This window comes from Temnothorax longispinosus, chromosome 6, assembly GCF_030848805.1.
Source record: "Temnothorax longispinosus isolate EJ_2023e chromosome 6, Tlon_JGU_v1, whole genome shotgun sequence".
Lineage (NCBI taxonomy): Eukaryota > Metazoa > Arthropoda > Insecta > Hymenoptera > Formicidae > Temnothorax > Temnothorax longispinosus.
This window is the reverse complement of record NC_092363.1, coordinates 8,211,887-8,232,188: the sequence shown is the minus strand read 5'-3', so window position 1 is coordinate 8,232,188 and position 20,302 is coordinate 8,211,887. Positions and strand designations below refer to the sequence as shown.

Below are 20,302 nucleotides of genomic sequence, written 5' to 3'. Positions count from 1 at the left end.
AATGAGCAACCTTGCAATACTAAATTAAAAAAGATACGGAACGGTTTGAAATTAAAGATAATTGTTCATAAGCTATATCTAGAAGACTATAAATGTCCGACATTTTCGAGCTTTAATGTCACTCGCTTACCTTTGCCTTGCAAACCGAGCAATTTAGTTGAACGAATTTTCGAAGCTGATCCATCCTTAACCGAATCTTGCTTGATAGTGATAAAACAAAAGTTCGAAAGCAGCATATACAATGTTTGCTCGTGTCTCAACAGCGTTCTCGAAAAATTAAATATGAAGCTGATAAAAATGTTATGTCTCAATTGTGAAATATATCCTGGATATATTAGTTTCAAGTTAAAAGCTAGCAATATCAAAAAATGTTTCTTTGTCGCGAGAGTACCGATTTGTCAGAATGTCCGCAAAAGTACGATTCAACAAGATTACTCTATTTTGTCCTCTAAAGCAAATTCAAATTCAAGTACTGAAATTAACGAATCCAAATGTTTTGATCAATATGAAGACAATGGTGTGAATTTTAATGATACACTTAAGCGTGTCGATGATGAAACTGAAAAGTTTGACACACGCTGTTCACAATTGGATCAAAGCTTCATAAAAGATGAAATGGCGATAGATATGTTGCAAAACGAGACAGAAAATAACAATGAGAAAAAGATTACATCCATTACTGAAAATGTTTCGAAATATGTTCAAAACCTTGCGAACTCCTCTTGTAATAATTCTTGCAAAGATATTATCGAAGACATATCTAACATGACGTTGTGCGTTGATAATTCTGAAGAAAGAAATGGAGAATATTATAAAGTTTTGAGTTCAACAGAAATCAATTGTGAGGACGATGTGGAAAAATGTAAAAAACGAATTCTCGAGTCGAGTAATTCTATTACAAAGACTGACACGTCCGTACAATTAGTAAACAATGGAAATTGCATGTGTTTATCGCGTGAAAACTTTATCGAAACAAACGATGAAATAGAAAACATTTTTAGTAACAAAGATTTGGACAGTTTTTCACAGACTACAGACACCAACGAACACAATTGGATTTGTTCATCGAATAACAAATCGAATCTAGAAAATGAAGTTTGTAATATTAACACGTGCACCAGTATTACGTCATTCGCACAAAATTCCGAGTATGACAAACAATTAGTAGAATTAAATTATAATCATTTCTCAAACAATAATATTGATGCGATCGATGAACGCTTTGATACGCAAGAAAATGATAAGTCATTAAATTCGACAAAAGTGGAAATTGGATGTAACTCGTGTTTTTGTCAACCCGATAATTTTATAGACATCACAGTCATTGATGATATTTCTAAAGAAAATATTGTTTATGCTTTTGAAACATCTCAGGGTAATTTTGATGCAGTGAAAGCTCCAAGTACGAGCTGTTCCGAGACGGTACAGACATCACCTAGAAACAACAATTTGTTAACGATTTCCGTTCAAGAGCCTAGATCTAGATCAATGATATTATCGGAAGGAATCAATGTGGATACATGTTATTCACGAACAGTTTGGTTGACATCTGACGATGATAAAAATATATCCACTGAAACAAGCGATAAATGCAATGAAATAGCTAATCTTTCTACTCATGCTTTAATTATTTCTAAGAAAGAAAATAAAGTTCTTCTTAATACAAATAAGAAAATTTTCTATGTGAAAGATGGAGCGCAAAATTTTATTACATCGCCGAAAAGATTTTCCACATCGAAGGAAAGATTCCGATCCAACGAAAACTCAAGAAGTTCCGGTATCTCGACAGGAGAGAGAGAATGTCTACGCGTGGGAAATCACTCGACGTGTGCGACATCCAATGCATCGCTATACTATCGGTCGTTCGTAACGACAAGTGAATTCACGATGAACAATAAACAAGATGAATTCCAAAAATCTAATAAATCGAAAAAACTGTCGAAGCTTCGCGGACGCGGATACGTAAAGTCACGGAACGATATTCGTAACGTAACTTCGACAACGATCAAACACAGGACAACGTCTCGCAGATATCTAAATGATTATTCTACGGAAAAGCGACCACAAACGATACTCGCGATGACAAAGTTTCGCAATTCCGTCGACAAGTCTGTCGACAGAATAAAGCGTATGATTCGCGCAAAGCTAAGAAGGATATTGTTTAACAATAAAATAAATAATAACAAAAAAATAACCAAAACTTTTTGGAGAAATGAAGAATCTTCTGAAGATACTAGATGGAAGAAAACAAATGGCAAACGTATGAGACAGGTATACTTCCTGTTAATGTATTTTAATTAAATATTATAACATTGAAAATTTAATTCTTTTAGTTTCTTTAGCTTTCTTAATATTTGAGTTTAAGATTGTTTAATTGTTTCCATTACCGGCTTCGAAAATTAAAAATCTATCTAGGTTCCTCATTTATAATTTTCAAAATGGGTTTTTTTCAATTTACCTATTTTCTATAGGGTTACAGCATAACTTCATGCTCGACTTGTGACTGTTGTGGACAAGGCTATACCATATCTTCTCGCGAATCTTCGAATGTGATTTTATCAATTCGTAGAACAAAGAGAAAAAGAAGAAGTGCAGAAAATATAGAGTTTCGCGACCATAAATTGACTGATGGTAGTAAGGCTTTGTTAAGCTTTCGCTCGATCAAAACTTCTCCATGGTCTTATGATTTGCTAACTTCTACAACCGAAGATATGGAAAAGCAGCAATTAAATAAAAACAATCGATATGATAGAAAGAAAAAAATTAGAAACGTTATAAACTACAATAGAAACTCCCATCGATGCGACTTGAAACATTCTGGAACAAGTATAACGATTTCTTCACAATCGACCAAAGTATCTTTCACGTGTAAACGGCAAAAAGAGATATGTGATAATAAGCGCATTTGTGAGAGAGTGCATAATCAAGACCAACTTGAAAATGAACAAGTACGGCATGAATATGGACAATATGGGAACAAAAACAAATATCGAGGTGTATATGTCGGTAGTAATGAATCTTTAAAAACATCATTATCACACTCTTGGAGAGGAAATGCCAGAAATGTACATCAACAATTTAATAGTATATCGCAAGTAAGAAATGTAAAGAGATTTGGATCTACAAGGAAGAATCGACAAATATATGAGAAAGATGTGTCCGATCGTTCCGATGATAGTCTACAATCCAATGATAGTCTACGCAAGAAACATATCTTTTCGATTTTAACCGATGCCTATAACGATTATATGGATGATCTCGACCTAGACTTCAAGTTGAGATTGTTGAGATACGTGGAACTTTGCAAGAGTGTCAAACGTTCGTTGATGAAAACATTACGACCAGACGACATTTATGAAATTAGCACGGCATCGGTACTTGATAGCGATTTGTGAGAGAGTTTGATTGATTGTAATGTTGATAATCTCTCATCGATGAAATAATATCGTTAATATGTCGCGTAATGATATATTCAATGTTGATAGCATATACTTTAGCCAACGTTAAAGTTATTAAAATTCCGTTTGTTTCACGTCCCTTTCTATGAATTTCTTTTTATAAAAATCGGAAATAATAATAATAGTTGTTTGAAATATTAAGTGTACTTAAAATGCACTAATGTATACGCTAAAATAAAAATATTATGTAATGATTACAAAATATCAAAAACTATCCAGTGTTGACTTTATAACAAAACTATTTTGTATGACTTATATCTTAAAGGTGATAATCCTGGCACGTATGGCACACAAATACATTATTCAAGAGCTTAAATAAAGATTATTTTGTATCATTGCGATTATTTTGTAAATTTTACAAAAGATTGAATGAAATAAGATAAGACTAGATTAAATGCCTTTCTTTCTCTCTCTCTCTCACTCACTCACTCACTCACTCACTCACTCACTCACTCACTTATAGAAGCTAGAAGCTGTAAATAAAAATTGACTTGGATGTTCTTATCGCATAAAGAGATACAAAAGCATTAATTTTTTTTGTTAGAATAACCTGTACGAGAGGGAGAAAGAGAGCTTGTTGGCAAATCAATTCCCCTTTATGGATTAAGCTGTATTCCCGCAGGCGTTCGTTGGCACGTCAGGATGATAGTGAAATCCGAGTTATTTAGGGCGTCCGACTTCGAAGAGAAGATAAAGTATTGTACGAACCATTGAGAACAGCAGCATCCATCCCTCCAGGCAGATCGATATTTCCTGGCAACCACCGGAAAGGGTGTCTACCCCCCGATCGCTCTTTGTTTGTAACAATGCAAGCTGGCTACCGAATCTAAAGATGGATTTTTCGATATAATCATTTTTTAATCCTTGGCATTCACATCCTAGAAAATTTTATTAAAGAAAACTGAAATTTTAGATATCGCGAAACCACTTATCTCAATTTTAGGTACTTAAACAGATCTAAAGTCAATGTTTACGCAGGCAAAATTTGGAAAGTTCCCGTCATTTATCTCAATCTATTAAGATATGATTATTGACTTTAACGGAGAATTATCGCTATTTTAAATTCTAAAGATTTATTTGCATGATGATTTGGGATGACACAATGAATCAAATACAGAATATGGAGTATATTGTAAAAACTCAAATTTTATTATATACATAATTGTATCTCAAATATTTAATTGATGAAAAAATTATCTTTAATCGTTTGTAACTCGAAAATTTAATAACGACAAACTTGAATCTATACTGATCAAAGAATCTAAGATTGTAATAAAATATATATAGATTTTCAGAATGTTAATTTTAATACAGTTAGGTTTAAATATTATCTTTATAATTTTCTAAACTTGAAAAAATTCCTTGAGTAAACATGCCTTGAGTTTTTAAAATAATTAACAAAATTTATTGATAATAAAAATGTGATAACTGTATAAGAACTTGTTCTCATCTTCCCGTATTAAAAAATCTATTAGAAAAATAGACCCGACTAATCGCTCTACTCGGTTGTCAGTTTCTCAGAGAGTTGAATTGCGCGACTGCCTAAATAACGCAGCGAAATCTCAACATACCGATAATGCGTATGTTATCCGGTTAATAAATCAACCTTAATGCCGTTACTTTTTTTCCATGCGTGCCGTTTTGTTGTTGCAAAATTTTCGGCCGGGGTGCACAGGAAGCTCCGCCTGGAGTCGATCTAAAGGGGGTTGTGACCGCTGGTGATTGGCTAGTGATATCGATGCGTCGTTCCCGACGATCCAATCGCATCGCTGCGTCGAGACGCGCTGACGCCGTGGCCAGAAGTCAACTTCGTTGCCGCCGCCGCCGCCGCCGCCGCCGCCGTCGACGACGACGACGACGACGACGTCAGGCGACGTCGACGACGTTCTCCGTCGCGTACCCCGCGCTACCGTTACCCACTCCGCTCGTAATTGTATCTGGACTTAATTATTGGTGAGTCCCGCGAATTTTCTTAATTGTTTCCGATATTCGCCGTTTGTTTAAGTTTCGTTTAAGTATAAACAATATCGAATTATTACTCCATTTTGCTTGCAAACGAAATCGGAGATAATCCTTTTGTGCAACCCTGTGTCTTTGCGGGACAGAACAAAATTTGGAAATCTCTACTAAATGGTGATGAGATCATTTACTAGTGATGAAGACAATTGTGAGATTTCGATATTAGTGAAGTGATAATGTTACTCTCTCTCATTTAATGTCAAAAGTAAAGATTTGCATTTAAATCTCTTAAATTTAATTCTTATCCACAAATTTCTAGATTGGATTGGAATCAAGGAAAAGATTCTATGAAATACTGTGATTAAATAGAATCAAGAAAAGTGGTGACAAAATCATTTATTTCCCGTTCGGTCATTTTCTACTGATTGCGTTTGCTCCAGCTGGAAATCTCTCATTTCAGAAATTCGGCACTAACGATAAATCGTAAAGTGGTGATTTTGTTTGTGAATTTCTAGAGCGATTCAAGTAGTACACGGAAAATATCTAATTTTTGCGTTCTCTTTTGTGAGCTTATTAGAGCAGTCAGCGAAGCATTCCAATAGTGCCAATTGTGATCTTTAGATATGTGAAATCTGCAGTGCGATAATTGGTCTGGCCGTCGATATTATAATACTTCTAATGCTTTCTATACTCTCATAATGAATTCATTTAGACTTGGTTTGCACGAGTGCCCAAGGCTCTGAGATGTCGGCGCTCGTTTGCTCCATTCTTACATTGATTAGCTGTAAATTGAGTTTCTATTTTAATTAAAATTCTCTTTGAATATATCGCGCCAGATTCTTCCTCTGTTAACGTCCTTTATTATTTATTCATGAAAATGAGTATATTTTTCTTATTGTATGTTCCCAATGTCATTTATTTTATTACTTTATTTTATCACTTTGTTCTTTATGTTTCAGAAAAAGAAACACAATATCAGAGAATATTAATTGCACTGTTAAGCGTGTAAAATATATTCTGTCGTCATTCATACAATTTTGATTTAATGATTCTTGTCATTAAAGAAATTGTATATTAATTCTTTTTTTTTTCAACAAACAATGTGTCTGTTAAAATATTATCTAAATTCATATTTTACATTTCTCGAACATATCATTATACATATATAGATATTAATAGCAAAAAATAAACGGGGCGCGAAGTCACGACGTAGAGCATGAGAGTGCCGAATGTCGCTCAATGTCCATTAAGTTGAGTCAGCGTGTCCCATATACTCATCATTCCACCCTAATTCGTTAACACGTACTGTGCATTTTGGTGCCTTTTATCTGTCACGTGCCATTTTAATATCCGAGAGCCATTGTCCTCCGATGCGCCTCTTTACGATCGGCGCAGCACCCCCGTAACGATTTTTGCAGGCTGCACGCTCCATCATGCAATGACGAAGATTATAATCTCTACGACGAGACTATTACAGTTGTACAGTGAAAATACAATACAAAACAACGCGAGCGCGAAAAGAATACTTAATTTTCAATGTAAGCTAGTGAGAAACTATAATTTAAATAAAAAAATATATTGAAGTGTTAAGTACAAAAGTTAAAATAAGATTTATGCAATGTGTGTGTGTGTGTGTGTGTGTGTGATACTATTTGCAAATATAATAAAGTTTATTTGCACTTTATGAAAAATACGAAAACTATTTCTAGCCCTAAGCACTTAAATAATTGTATATTCAAAGTTTACGTATGAAAATTTAAAACATCTTGCAACTAATTTAATTTAATGCTAATTTTGTAATTTAAAGTACAAGTCAATTCGCTAAAATCCACGTTTATTATACCTTCCTTCACACACACACACACACACACTGTATCTTAATTAAGAATAAATTCAATTAAAATTTTCTGGTTTAACCCAGATGCGTCTCCGACAAACTTTAAGTAAAAAATATGACCTGAGTGCACGATCGGTGAAACGTTTCTTCTCACAGTTTTCTACCCTCCGAAGATGCTCCCTCGAGAGTTCGGGGATTAGGGGTGGAGAGACTACCACTCCAAATAAACACTCCTACCCGGATTCCCCCTGTGCCCGTTCTGTAGACTCTATATATTCTACATAGACATAGCAGATCTTTCTGAAAGAAGCTGTAAATGGCCGAAATGCAGCAGCAAAACGATAGCTATTTCTAAATGTATATTAAAAACGTATAAATTACTTATAAAATTTTTAATTCCAATATTAATTTTAGAAAATATCTTTAAAAATGTATGTTTAATATTAACATTTAAATTATCTTCTGCTTCACGATTGCGTTTAACATGTTTTATTTGGAAAATTATTATGTAATATATGAACTTGTTATATATATTTTATATACTCTGGTTTTCATATAAAATAGCTTAATTGTATTAGATTTGTTATTATTACACTATAGGGGCTGCCAAATAACACCACGGGCGATAGTATAAAATCACGAAGCAACCCCAATAATTGAAAAATGTCCAGATTTGCAGCGGCGGGTCTCGTAGCCTTCGACTCCTTCAAGACGAAAGCGTCACAGAAATTATCCGGGTAACATATTGCATACATTTATAATAACGTATTTAATATTTATAAAACTATAAATATTTTTTTGTTTGTATCATTGTGTCATGAATGTGACTTTAATTAAAGAAACTGATTATTTCAAGAGAGTGATGAAAGTTGAAGTAGTTGAAAAATTTACTATTCGAATGTGAGAAGATAATTTATTTAAAGGACACCAACTCTCTCTGTAGTAGATTCAGAAAAAATACCGGCGGTTACGAAGAGTTCGAAGCTTCGTGCGAGAATAGCAAAGACAACAAGGGATTTGAGGATGAAAGAGGATACAGCACGCAGCCTTCATTCGAGTCACTTCCGGAGCCAGAGAGACCACCATTGCGGCATATCGATACTTATTGCATGCCAGAATGTCCATGTCTTTCCAAGAGATACACCATTGCAACGCTAGCTTGTATAGGTAAGAATGGATAATAAATTAGAAGACAATTTTCAGATTATTCCAACTTTATGTCAATTGTTTGCTATTCTATTTCATATCCTATTACTATAAAAAAAATGTATATCTTTTATAACAAATTTAAACTTTTTAAAATAAGTATAACTGTAGATAATCTTTCACCATGATTTTGCGAAATAGAAGAAAATATTATATTATCATATAATATATAAATAAAGGTAAAATTTATATATATATTTTATTGTTTTAACTAATCTAATTAATATTCTTTTAGGATTCATTATTTCGTTCGGTATGAGATGTAACATGGGCATGGCCAAGCTCGTCATGAAAAACAGTACGGAAGGCGAAAATAACACTGTCAAGTTCAACTGGACGGTCGGCATGGAAAGCGCCCTTGATTCGTCATTCTTCTGGGGTTACCTCGTAACGCAAGTACCCGGTGGTTTCTTCGCGTCATTATACCCTGCTAACAAGATATTCGGCACAGCCATCGCGATATCTTCCTTTTTGAATTTGCTGGTACCCGGTGCGCTAAAGGTAGACCCTATCGTTGACATGGGTGTGCAAGTGTTGAAAGGACTGGTTGAGGTAAGTACTTAATGAAAAATTGAACAAAAATAAGGGATAAAGTTTGAATATTTATATGTATATGTGTAAAAAATATTCATCCATGAAGAATTTATTTTTTTTTATACACAATTCTCTCAGCTATAATATATCTAGCTGACAATATGTCTAGCTTGAAACTTTATTCTCCAGTTAATATGTTGAACTTTGTTTAATTAAACAAAAACTGCTTTGTTGCAATTAAGCTTAAAATAAGATATAATAATTAATAAAATTAAAATTATGAGATTAAATGACGTTACTGACAATGGGACAAGTAAAAGGTTATACGAAGAAATTTTACTTTATCCATAATATTCTAATCATTTGGTTGCAATAATAACCGATTTTTATTTTTTTTAGGGTGTTACGTATCCAGCCTGTCATGGTATTTGGAAATATTGGGCACCGCCTCTAGAGAGATCGCGTTTGGCCACATTAGCATTTTGTGGATCGTACGCCGCAATGGTGATAGGTATGCCGCTTTCTGGATACCTGAGTTCCTGGTTTGGCTGGACGGCATCGTTTTACTTCTACGGTAAAGAGATCTCCCGCCGCGTGTTCTCAATCTCAAACATATACATATAGAGAAAGGAATATTTTGTGCTCTGTTGTAACAATAAATTACTATAATATTTCGAGCAGCCACAGGGAGCTTTATTAAGAATATCTACTAAATTTATTTATTCATAATAAACTGTTTTACTATACTTATTGTTTTATAGTAACAATAAATCGATTCTTGTTTGTTGCAATAGCAAAATACAATTGCTAGAATTAGGCTCGTCTGTTTTAGAAGCAAACGCATTTTTCTCCGAACAAATTTGCTTATCAATAATCGTCAATACAGATTTTATGAAAAAATTATGTTCTAATGATTATAACGACAAAGTTTAATTGCTTTCACATGGAATATGTAATAGCAACGACAGCAAAATTACTTTACTCCGTACAACAACACTAACAAAAGAAAATATTGTGTTAGTAGATGCAATTTTTAACGATGAATCGTAGGTGTCTGCGGTTTGATTTGGTATGGTTTCTGGTTGTGGTTGACCTTCGAAAAGCCGTCGAAACATCCCTGTATCTCAGCTCGCGAGTTACGTTACATCGAGGATTCGCTCGGACAAGGACAAGGACAAGAGCAAGCACCTGTGCCCACACTAGCGACGACTCCCTGGCGCAAGTTTCTCACCTCGATGCCCGTATACGCCATCATTGTCGCTAATTTCTGTAGATCGTGGAACTTTTATCTTCTGGTACTCTTCCAACCACGTTTCATGCACGAGTCTTTTGGCATGCCGCTTGTCGAGGTAAATAATATTAATAATCTCTCGATAAAACGATGATAAGTAAAACGTTTTATTTTAATATATATCACGTTATTGTATAAAAATTAAAAGTGATACGCTACTTTACGATCTAAATGTAAGTATAAAATGTATAAAATACTTTTTATCTCAACATTTTGACAGACCGGAGTCATTGGGTCGCTTCCACACTTGCTGATGACGATGATTGTACCTTGCGGCGGTTTGCTGGCGGATCACCTCCGTAAACGTGGTATCATGACAACGACAAATGTGAGGAAGCTTTTCAACTGTGGTGGTTTCGGTATGGAAGCGCTCTTTTTCCTAGTGGTGGCCCATGCGACGACATCCAAGAACGGAACCGCTGCTACGGTCGCTCTCGCGATTGGTGTCGCGTGCAGTGGTTTCGCCATCTCTGGTTTCAATGTCAATCATCTGGACATCGCACCAAGATACGCCAGTATCTTAATGGGCATGTCTAACGGGATTGGCACCATCGCTGGTCTGTTGGTTCCTTTCTTCGTGGATAATATCACGGAAAAAAAGGTATGACGAAGAGTATATACTTCTTCGATCACGAATTTAACAGTGCACAAGTTAAGATTAGTATAAATTTAAAAAATTCTGTACAGGACCCACACAGCTGGCGGAATGTTTTCATCATAGCTGCATGTGTACACATTTTCGGAGTGACGTTCTATGGCATTTTCTGCTCCGGTGAGTTGCAACCTTGGGCCGATCCCACTTTGGAAGAACAAAAGAGCTGGAATCCCATGGATGAATTCGGCCAGACCAAACCGCCCGTTCCACCTCCGCCGAGAACTATGCAATCCGAATTCATAGTAAGTGCTCAAATTATTAATAATTATTTATCATAAATATCATGATAATCAGCTTTATCGCAGAATCATCGCGTTCAAATCATCGCGCATTTAATCCTTAAATAAACATCAAAATTGTTACACACATATACTTGCAAATTGTTATACTTTTATATTTTTAAATACAAACATTATTGGCGGAATATAATGCAAGATATATCTAATAGTCTACTTAAATTTGAAAACTTATATATATTCGTATGAAAAAAGTGTATTTTTATTATATCTTTTTGCAATAAGAATGAGATTGAAAGAATAACCATCTTTTTCCAGAAACAACCGTCCCGGGACGGAACTGTCACTGACGACTGGAATACTTACGAGCAGTCACCAGCTGAAAATCATCTGTACGCCCGACAGGACAGTAAAGGCCCCGTGATAAACTACGGCTCGACAGAGACCAACAGGAATAATCCATTTCACTCAACAAATCCATTCGCCACGGACGTTAACGCGTCTTTCGTACAACCACCGGCAACGGATGACTACACGCATGACATCGTGCAGAATCAGCAGTGAAACTGAAAATGGTCGATCACTGGATAGAATAATTGGATACGAGAAAAGCAGACTGCTTTCCCGAGGTTGTAGATCATTCGTATCGTTACTATCGTTAGCTGTCAATCCCATGCTATCCCGGTTCTTCAGACATGCCGCATCTTCATTAATAAAACTCGCGGAATTGAGGCTAGTAAAGATCAAATTTGAGTTGCGCAAATAATTTTATTCCTCTTGAAAGGATAAAGTCATTAAAATTATTTATTTTTTTCTTTAAAGAAAATTTAATTTTGAGAAAAATTAATGGCAATTTAATCTAATTCTAAATGATATTGAATTAATCTTTAAATTTAATTTTATAAAATTTCGAAAAAAAATCGTAAAATATTATACGTTGCATATAACTTAATAAATTAGAAATTGTTCTTTATGTTAACAGAATAGTTTATCACTGATTGAATATGTGTAATTGTGGCATGTCTGAGGCCGTATGTAAATAAGATTTCAAAAAACAACCATATTTTGAATTTTATGAATCTATACAGATGACCAAATGTTGAAAATACATTTCTAAATGTATTTTCACGTTTAAAATTCTCGGTAAATATCAAAAGAAGGAAAGAAGATACAATTTTTCTGTTGAGCGTAATACCTAAGAGTGCAGAGAATGGCGCTGTGAATAGCCACGCGAATAAGTCAAAATTATAATACAAGCGGAATCTCGCTACGCTTTTTAAATTAGCGAGATCGATCGACAGATGAACCGCTATTTATTAATGTTATTTTGTCACAGATACGCGCATTCATATTGCTGCTTGCAGCAATGTGTGATAAATGATGGAAAGTGGGTGCACATGCATTACGTTATTTAAAAAACGACAATAAGTCACTTGCTGCAAACGTGCCTAAAATGAGTCTAAAGATCGTTTTTCTGGTTTAAAAAATTCAACTGGGAAAACTTTCTATCTCTATTCCTCATTTGTCTTCGAGTGTACTCTTACTCTTGAAAGTAAAAAAGAAACAGTCGAAACCATAGAAACCAGAAACGGCAGAAACCTTGAAAATGCATTTTATGTATAATAATATATAATTAGCCGCGTTTAAACTTATATTTTTTAAACATTTAGAGACTGAAGTGTATTATTAAGTCAAGATTTGCAAAAATTGCAACACAACAATCGACTGTTTCAACTCTATTTGGGATATTAAAAAAAGGATATTCTCTTAATTTATAAAAAGAAAGCTTAATCAATTAGAAACTTAATCAATAGCCCTAAGAAATTCTTCAACTTTATAAATGTTTTTGAAATGTTTATATTAGGATATATCACATTATACACATTCAATATTGGCAATATTAATTTCTTCTATAAAAAAAAAGTATCGCAAGATGCCACTTATCAGCGACGAGATCCAGATATGTCCTAAACGACAATAATTCAAACCTTCGCGAGACAATAATTATCTCCGTGGACAATAATTAACGGTGAGGTTTGAGAAAATGGTAATCGTGAGAGATCTCGGTGCGCGCAACATAGCTCAATCGCTGAAACTTTTAGGTATTCCCAATTCCCCGTGACGTGACGTGTTTAATTATTTACGCGAAATAATAGAAACATAGCAATAAAGGAGGAAAGTTACGCGAATCAATATAACGAATGACGTAAATCGTTTGTCGAAAGTGAAGTTACACACAAAGACATGCGACATCTTTACGCACAGTCAGATATAGTACAATTCGATCCATGATAACGATGATATTATTCATACAGCGTAGATATTCGGAAAATTTTTTAATATTTATTAGATATGTATCTAAATTGAAACACTCATTTCTCTAAATATTTCTTAAACCTTCTGACATATATAGTATATATTATAATTTGAAAATTGGATAAAACTGAGAAAAAAGAGTTACAAGATCAAATGTGGTACACTAGTAAAGATTCAGAAGTCTGGACGAATTAATTCGACATCGAAGAAATATACCTATAAATATTCGCAAAAATATCTCTATGTTATATAGATGTCATGTAAGTAAAGTTAATGAATATAAAAATCGCAAAGAAACAGAAAAGAAAGATCAAGGACAGCTATTAATCAATTTTTCATTGACATCTATTAGAAGCAAAGTACGAGTTATTCAGAAGATAGCAAAAAGAAATAATCATAAATCGGCGCATTCTCGTTCGCGTCAAATCGAATTTTTTAAATGCAAATTTTTGCGTAAATTTCCATAATATCCGAGACAAATCCAAAACATTCGCGTAACGGCTTAACTTGAAACGTATGAAAGTATTCGTAAGAAAGTGATAACGAAATGAAAGTACTGTTATAAAATATGATAGTTATTAAGTAGACAAATCATGAAAGTGAATATACAGAGATCAAAATAAGATTGAGATATATAATTAGGGAAAAAAGCAGTATATATTATACATTGTCTGAATGTATTTCGTATACAGATGTATATTATATACATATACATATGCAATCTGCTTGCATCTTTTATTGTATACATATAAATATATATGTTCATGATCGCGCATCATCATGCGCGGTTAAAGATAAAACGGGACACATACAAGGAAACAAAGTAAAAAGCATGCGACATGTTGCGTCGGATTTTGCAGGCAAGTGGTACTGAAAATATTAGACTTTCGAACTGGTTAATTTCGCTTAGTTTCATTTTTTATACTTGGGTATAGAAAAGAGTATTAGTAACAAATGTAATTAGTGCACAAAACAATATTCTTTGAAAAATTGAAACTATAATATTTCTTTAGAAAAATGTCGAAACATAAATATACTTGAAAAATAAATTTAAACTGATTAAGAAAAAAGGTTATTTGCAATTGCAAAATTTATTTTAATTTTCATTCAGAAATATTTGTGCCACGCATTTGCGAGCTCTATCGAGGATTTCATATATATGGAAAGATGTATTTTATTCTAATCTTCATGAATCTAATTCATGAATTAAGACTACTGCACGTAACAAAGTTTTAGTCATAATCGTAAGGCCGTAAGAAAATAGACCAATCACAGTCGATTAATCTTCCTGAGCTCGAAGAATAATCGAGTGTGATTGATCTATTTTCTTCCGGCTTTACGATTATGAGTAAAACTTTGTTACGTGCAATCGCCTTTAGATTTAGAAATTCTAATCTTCACAAATAGAAATCATTTTATATTTACAATATAAAAATAAACGAACCCGAAATTAACCGATTCGGTCGTCCAGTAATAAAACTAATCTAATATGGATATAAATAAGAATATATGACACAATATTTAGCTAATGGCAACGTCGTGATACAAGCGTCATTGAATACCGTTGAACGCCCTGTACGTGTGTGGGCCGATGAATCGAATAGTTTAGATTTTCCGTTATAGCCAAGGGAGATCCACAAAATTAGTCAATTTATGCGAGACCTTTTTAAAAATATAGATACCGATATAATCCATATATACATATATATCGACATATATTGTATCGGCAACTATCGTCTCGCATTCTTCGTCGACAAATAAGATTATATGTATATTACATATGTCGTATATTATTTGTTATTACGTTCTATATTAATATAAATATAAATAATTTATATATATATATATATATATATATATATATATATATATATATATATATATATATATATATATATTAGTTAGGCATGTGGCTGTATATTATAATTGCATTAATGATAATAATACGTGTGATGATCGATATATTTGAGAATGCTCGATTGATGCAATTTACTTATTAAAAATGTTAAGGTATAAAGACGCGCTTAAAGGTATTAATTTTATCGGGCGCTTTACTGTGCGACAATAATACTTAAATGAAAGCCTGATGCACATGTTATAACAAAGCACCAGATTTAGAGTTAAATTATTTGTTTGCTAGTTGCGCGATTTTATTATTATGCATGCATTGGGGTGTTTGAGAATTAGTACATCTGGTGAACGAGTTTTAATATCTTTTTTTAAAAAAAAGCAGATTTACTTTTTTGTAACATATTTATATATAACATAAATAATTATTAATAATTATAATCGAATAAGAATTATGATAAATGTTGAGATACCATCAATAACTTTTGAGATATGGACAATTAAAATAAAGGGAATTGTCCTCTTCAGAGATATAAATTTATAACAAATTTTAATAATAAAATAAATTCTTGTTTTAATAAATTTTTTATGTGAGCAATGTATCTATTTCCGATAGACATTATACACGTGTTTAGATCAACAAGATTCTAGTAGCTAGTATTAACAAGTAAACGAATTATTAAAAAGCAATTCTAGCCAATTCTAGTCCAACAAAAATGTGGAAAAGGAAAAAGTCACTTTAGGTTTTGATAGGAAACATCGCCCCGTTCACCGCGTGTACGCGACTATTACCAAACACCCCCGTATACGCAACGGTAATAATCTCACTTCGTAACATCAATGACAATGCAGGATAGGATAATAACCAGTCACGATTAGAACGCTCGTATTAATGATGACATCTAATGACGATGCCGCATTGCCGCAACGCGCATTTTTTTCGCGTGGTGCATCGACCGCGAGCGCTATATTTTAAAAAAGACACACGATGATAGAAAGTCGGAAACACTTGCAACACACTTGAAATTAATGATATGCACGCGATAACTGTCATCTAACTGTTGTGTGTGCCGCCTGCGTCACTGCCGTGTCGAGAGAAACGATTCGTTGTCAGACTAATGTTGGGAAAAGAGCGGATCTGAAACCTAAGCGGCATCGCGGCAGCGGCAATTTACTTACAAATAAAAAAGTAAGGTACTTTCTCTCAACGTGGTCACATACGAAATAATATATTATTATTTTTTGTACAAGATATACTATTAGAAGAAGATATAAGAAACGAGAGAGATAAAATGCAAACATTCACAATTATAATTGAAAAAGAATTTTATTTATTTACAACTTTGTGAAATTTTGTGAAATTACATATCTTACTATATGAACTATATATATTCTTGAACACTTATCGTATTTAAACTAATTGAAATATTTAAATCATTAATTGTTTGTTTTATTCTTCCACTTGTATCTTTTGCTTTTTACTTTTCCTATTTCTTTTAATCTATCACCTATCAGTAATATTATATTTATTTATTTCTCTTTCTTATATCTTTAATTTTTGAATTTTATATCTTCGCTCTAATATCGTGACTATAATAGTATGTGAAAAATAATATTACATTAAGAGTAAGTGTATAAACATATATTTATCATTATGTATCGCAGTAGTGACTGGCCTAACGTTATCCATGACTTCATTCGCTAAACCAGGAAAAGAGTTTCTGGACTTGAGATATTTATAAATCATAATTATTACGAAAAAAAACCTAAAATAAGTTCTAATGCTGTTCGAACAATAATACTGATACTAATACTTACATATATATATATACATATATACGTATAGCTTCAGTAATAACTTATGACAATAAATAAACGAAACACGGGGTGGGCCGATGCCAAGATGCAAACTAGAATCTACTCGGCAAATTCAATAATATGTATAATGTATATGAGATATATACCTTGTGCGAAAACGATCGTTGTTATTGCGAAATCGTTGCTTACGTCAAATGGATTAGCATAGCTTTATTTTCGGCACACCCTGTACCACTTTGTAACGATTAGCTGTATGCTTTTTCGGGTGCTCCACGGAATATAGAAATGGAAAGCACACGAGAATGTGATGAAAGTATAACGAGTCATCCAAGAATGTACTGCATTAAAATGTTTCCATATATTTTTGTGAAGAATATGCTGAACATTTTATCGTTTCACGAAAAACATACGCAAATTAAGGCAAGACAGATTGTATTATACAGATACAATCTATTATAATACAATAGTTATCAGCAATTCTTTATGAGGTAGACATTCGTGAAACGATTAAAATAACACGTATTGACAATGAGTTGCAAAGATAGCAGATACCGTAAATTTCATATCATATCTTTCTCCGATTCAGAATGATAAGGATAATGTGTGACTCGTATGGAAGTAATAGAATTTTTCAGTCTGAAAAGGAGATTAGATTTCTTGAGCAATGTTTAATATATTTTGGGGGGGATAATTATATATAAGGCAGACAATATACTATATTCAATATTTTATTACCATTTACACGCAATATTATAATTTGTGAAAGATTTTGTGTTATTAAATCAAATTAAGTATCAAGTTTTGTGACTGGAATTTATAATAATCACAAAAAGGTGAGACATTATATTTATCAGTCTGGAGGAGGGCACGAACATTCGACAGTTTACGGTATGGAACCATCTCTATACTTACACACACACACACGCACACACACACAAAAATTATACCTCCACGTGTATGTATATATCTTACGTAATATGTACAATGCTGTACAATGCACTGGCATTCATAATTCGTCGCTATTTGTACATCCTCTGGAATGTAATTAAATAATATTCATTTACGTATTTCGATTAAACCTGTTTACAAAAGTGTATCAATTATTATATTGACAATAACGATAAAAGTTTGTGAAAGAATGAAAGTAATATATTGTAAGTACAATAAATAGGCAAAGTTTTAGATATATTGTAAACGATGAGAAATTCTCAAGAAATTTATACATAAAGTAACAATAACCGAGAATATTAATAGTTGTGTATTAAATTCTTTATTTAAATTTTAACTGAATATAGTTAGTGAAGTTTCAATATTTATTTCATACATTGTTGTTAAGAAAAAGAAGAAGAGATGTCCATAATAAATATTCTGTTACTTAATGTTATTTGTTGGATATTTTATGACGAGAATTTCACATCGAGAACAGGAAATATTAATCGATAAGAGTGTTATATATTAAATTTTTGATGGCTTGATATAACAAGGATCAAGTGTAGATTAGCATTTAACTCTTTCTCATTGTTAACACTTTTTTATTTGTGGAATTCAAAACTTGTAGTTATTTAATGTGCTTCAGTGATAATTCGAAGAGACTGTTTTGTGTCACGCGCAATGTTTGATCTTTCAGAAAAATAGTTCTCACGCTGTTACCGAATTATTGCATTGTAATAAAATTCCTACAATTGGACGGAAACAAAGTGAGTTATAACGAGAATAATAACTTCTAACAATTTATACAAAGTTCTCCGTTCAATTGTTATGATTCTCAATGGATTTTACGCGCCAACAAATGCCGTATTTGCAGTGGCAGATTTTCAATGGTAGAGTTTTACTTTCGTTAAATATTTAATTATTGTGAGGCAAAGTTGCTTTTTCATATTTTATATCAACTGTCGTTTTTCAGTATGTCTCGCTGGTTGAGAAATACTGCGTTGAAACTTAACAGACAATAATACGATGTTAGTTATATATACATGATATACAGATTTGTTAAGAATATTATAATTAGGATTACGTGTGAATCAGAAGAATCTGCTCTTCCGTGCTGTGTAAACACGAGTTTGGCGTTAGTAATAGTGTGCACACGATCATGATTCACGTCTTCGTGTTCAGAATTCTCCGAAGCAGGTCCTTGTAAGTATCAATTAAAGTTAACAGAAATTTAATCAATTCTTTCCTTTTCTAATTTTAATTTTAAGAAACGCCTGACAGAATTGATTAAATATCAATTGATTTTAATTAATATTTATGCAAATGATACATAACAAAGTTAGTTGTTTAGAGAGATAAAACTGTACGAAACATCACAGTTTTCTTTTCATTGTGAATTAGAGAAAAAAAAGAGATTAATTAATTTTGTTCGAAAAAGACATTGACTCTACTATTGACGTTTGTCATCGATGTTTATCCATCGTTTATCTATTGTAATAAATCTCGTTCTTTTCATAATTGGAAATGATTAGATATTTCGGAAATGTTTCGAATAATCTTCAAAGCAGGATGGTATGTTTGCGGGACGATGCGAATACAAGAAAAATATATTTTAATCGTTTACGTTAGTAAGCCTCTACTCTATACCATACGTGTAGCCGCATTGCATATTAGAGATTATTGTTACACACGCCGATACAATCTGGTTTGTTACTGATTATTGCGACGTTAATTATCATGTAAAATATGTATGTAACATTGTAATTTTCAGTGTATTATGTAATTAAAAAATGAGAGATACTCTGGCGGCTATTGACAATAAATCGTAAGCCGATCTTTTCAAAACTCGTTCCTTCTCGATCATTGAGTAAATTCTAATTGCTAGAATTGCTAGAGTAGATTCCATTTCTAAATGCTAGAAATACAGGTATATAATAAATGCAACGATTATTGTAAAATTTATTTATATATTTATTTTATATTTTTCGATACATATGTATATACTCTGCGTCTTTCGAGGAAAACGATCGGTATATGAATACATAATCGCAATCATAAAAAAACAAGAAAGAATGCAGAATGAGGACGCTGCGGATAAAAACTGACATCCTTGTTGAAACAAATCTCATTGATAATTATTTATCCTTGCTGAGCCTTGGGATAGCTATTAAGCGTAGCACAGACATGCCCTCGTTCACATTTACCGCTATCATG

At 32.9% G+C, this 20,302-nt stretch overlaps 1 protein-coding gene across 3 annotated transcripts; it reads left to right on the top strand.

Annotated features, from left to right (window-relative positions):
- Positions 1 to 5,280: 5,280 nt before the first annotated feature.
- Vglut (Vesicular glutamate transporter) lies at positions 5,281 to 19,933 on the top strand. 3 transcript variants are annotated; one of them, XM_071782156.1, is made up of 9 exons: positions 5,281 to 5,411; positions 7,855 to 7,991; positions 8,201 to 8,421; positions 8,696 to 9,012; positions 9,394 to 9,568; positions 10,045 to 10,343; positions 10,506 to 10,886; positions 10,973 to 11,182; positions 11,495 to 19,933. In XM_071782156.1, the coding sequence occupies exons 2-9, from the start codon at positions 7,918 to 7,920 to the stop codon at positions 11,738 to 11,740; spliced, it is 1,923 nt and encodes a 640-aa protein (XP_071638257.1). In that variant the 5' UTR covers positions 5,281 to 5,411; positions 7,855 to 7,917; the 3' UTR covers positions 11,741 to 19,933. The 3 variants fall into 3 exon arrangements, with proteins under 3 accessions (XP_071638257.1, XP_071638255.1, XP_071638256.1); XM_071782154.1 differs by having other exon boundaries at positions 8,198 to 8,421; XM_071782155.1 differs by lacking the exon at positions 5,281 to 5,411 and adding an exon at positions 5,418 to 7,611 and having other exon boundaries at positions 8,198 to 8,421.
- Positions 19,934 to 20,302: the final 369 nt, after the last annotated feature.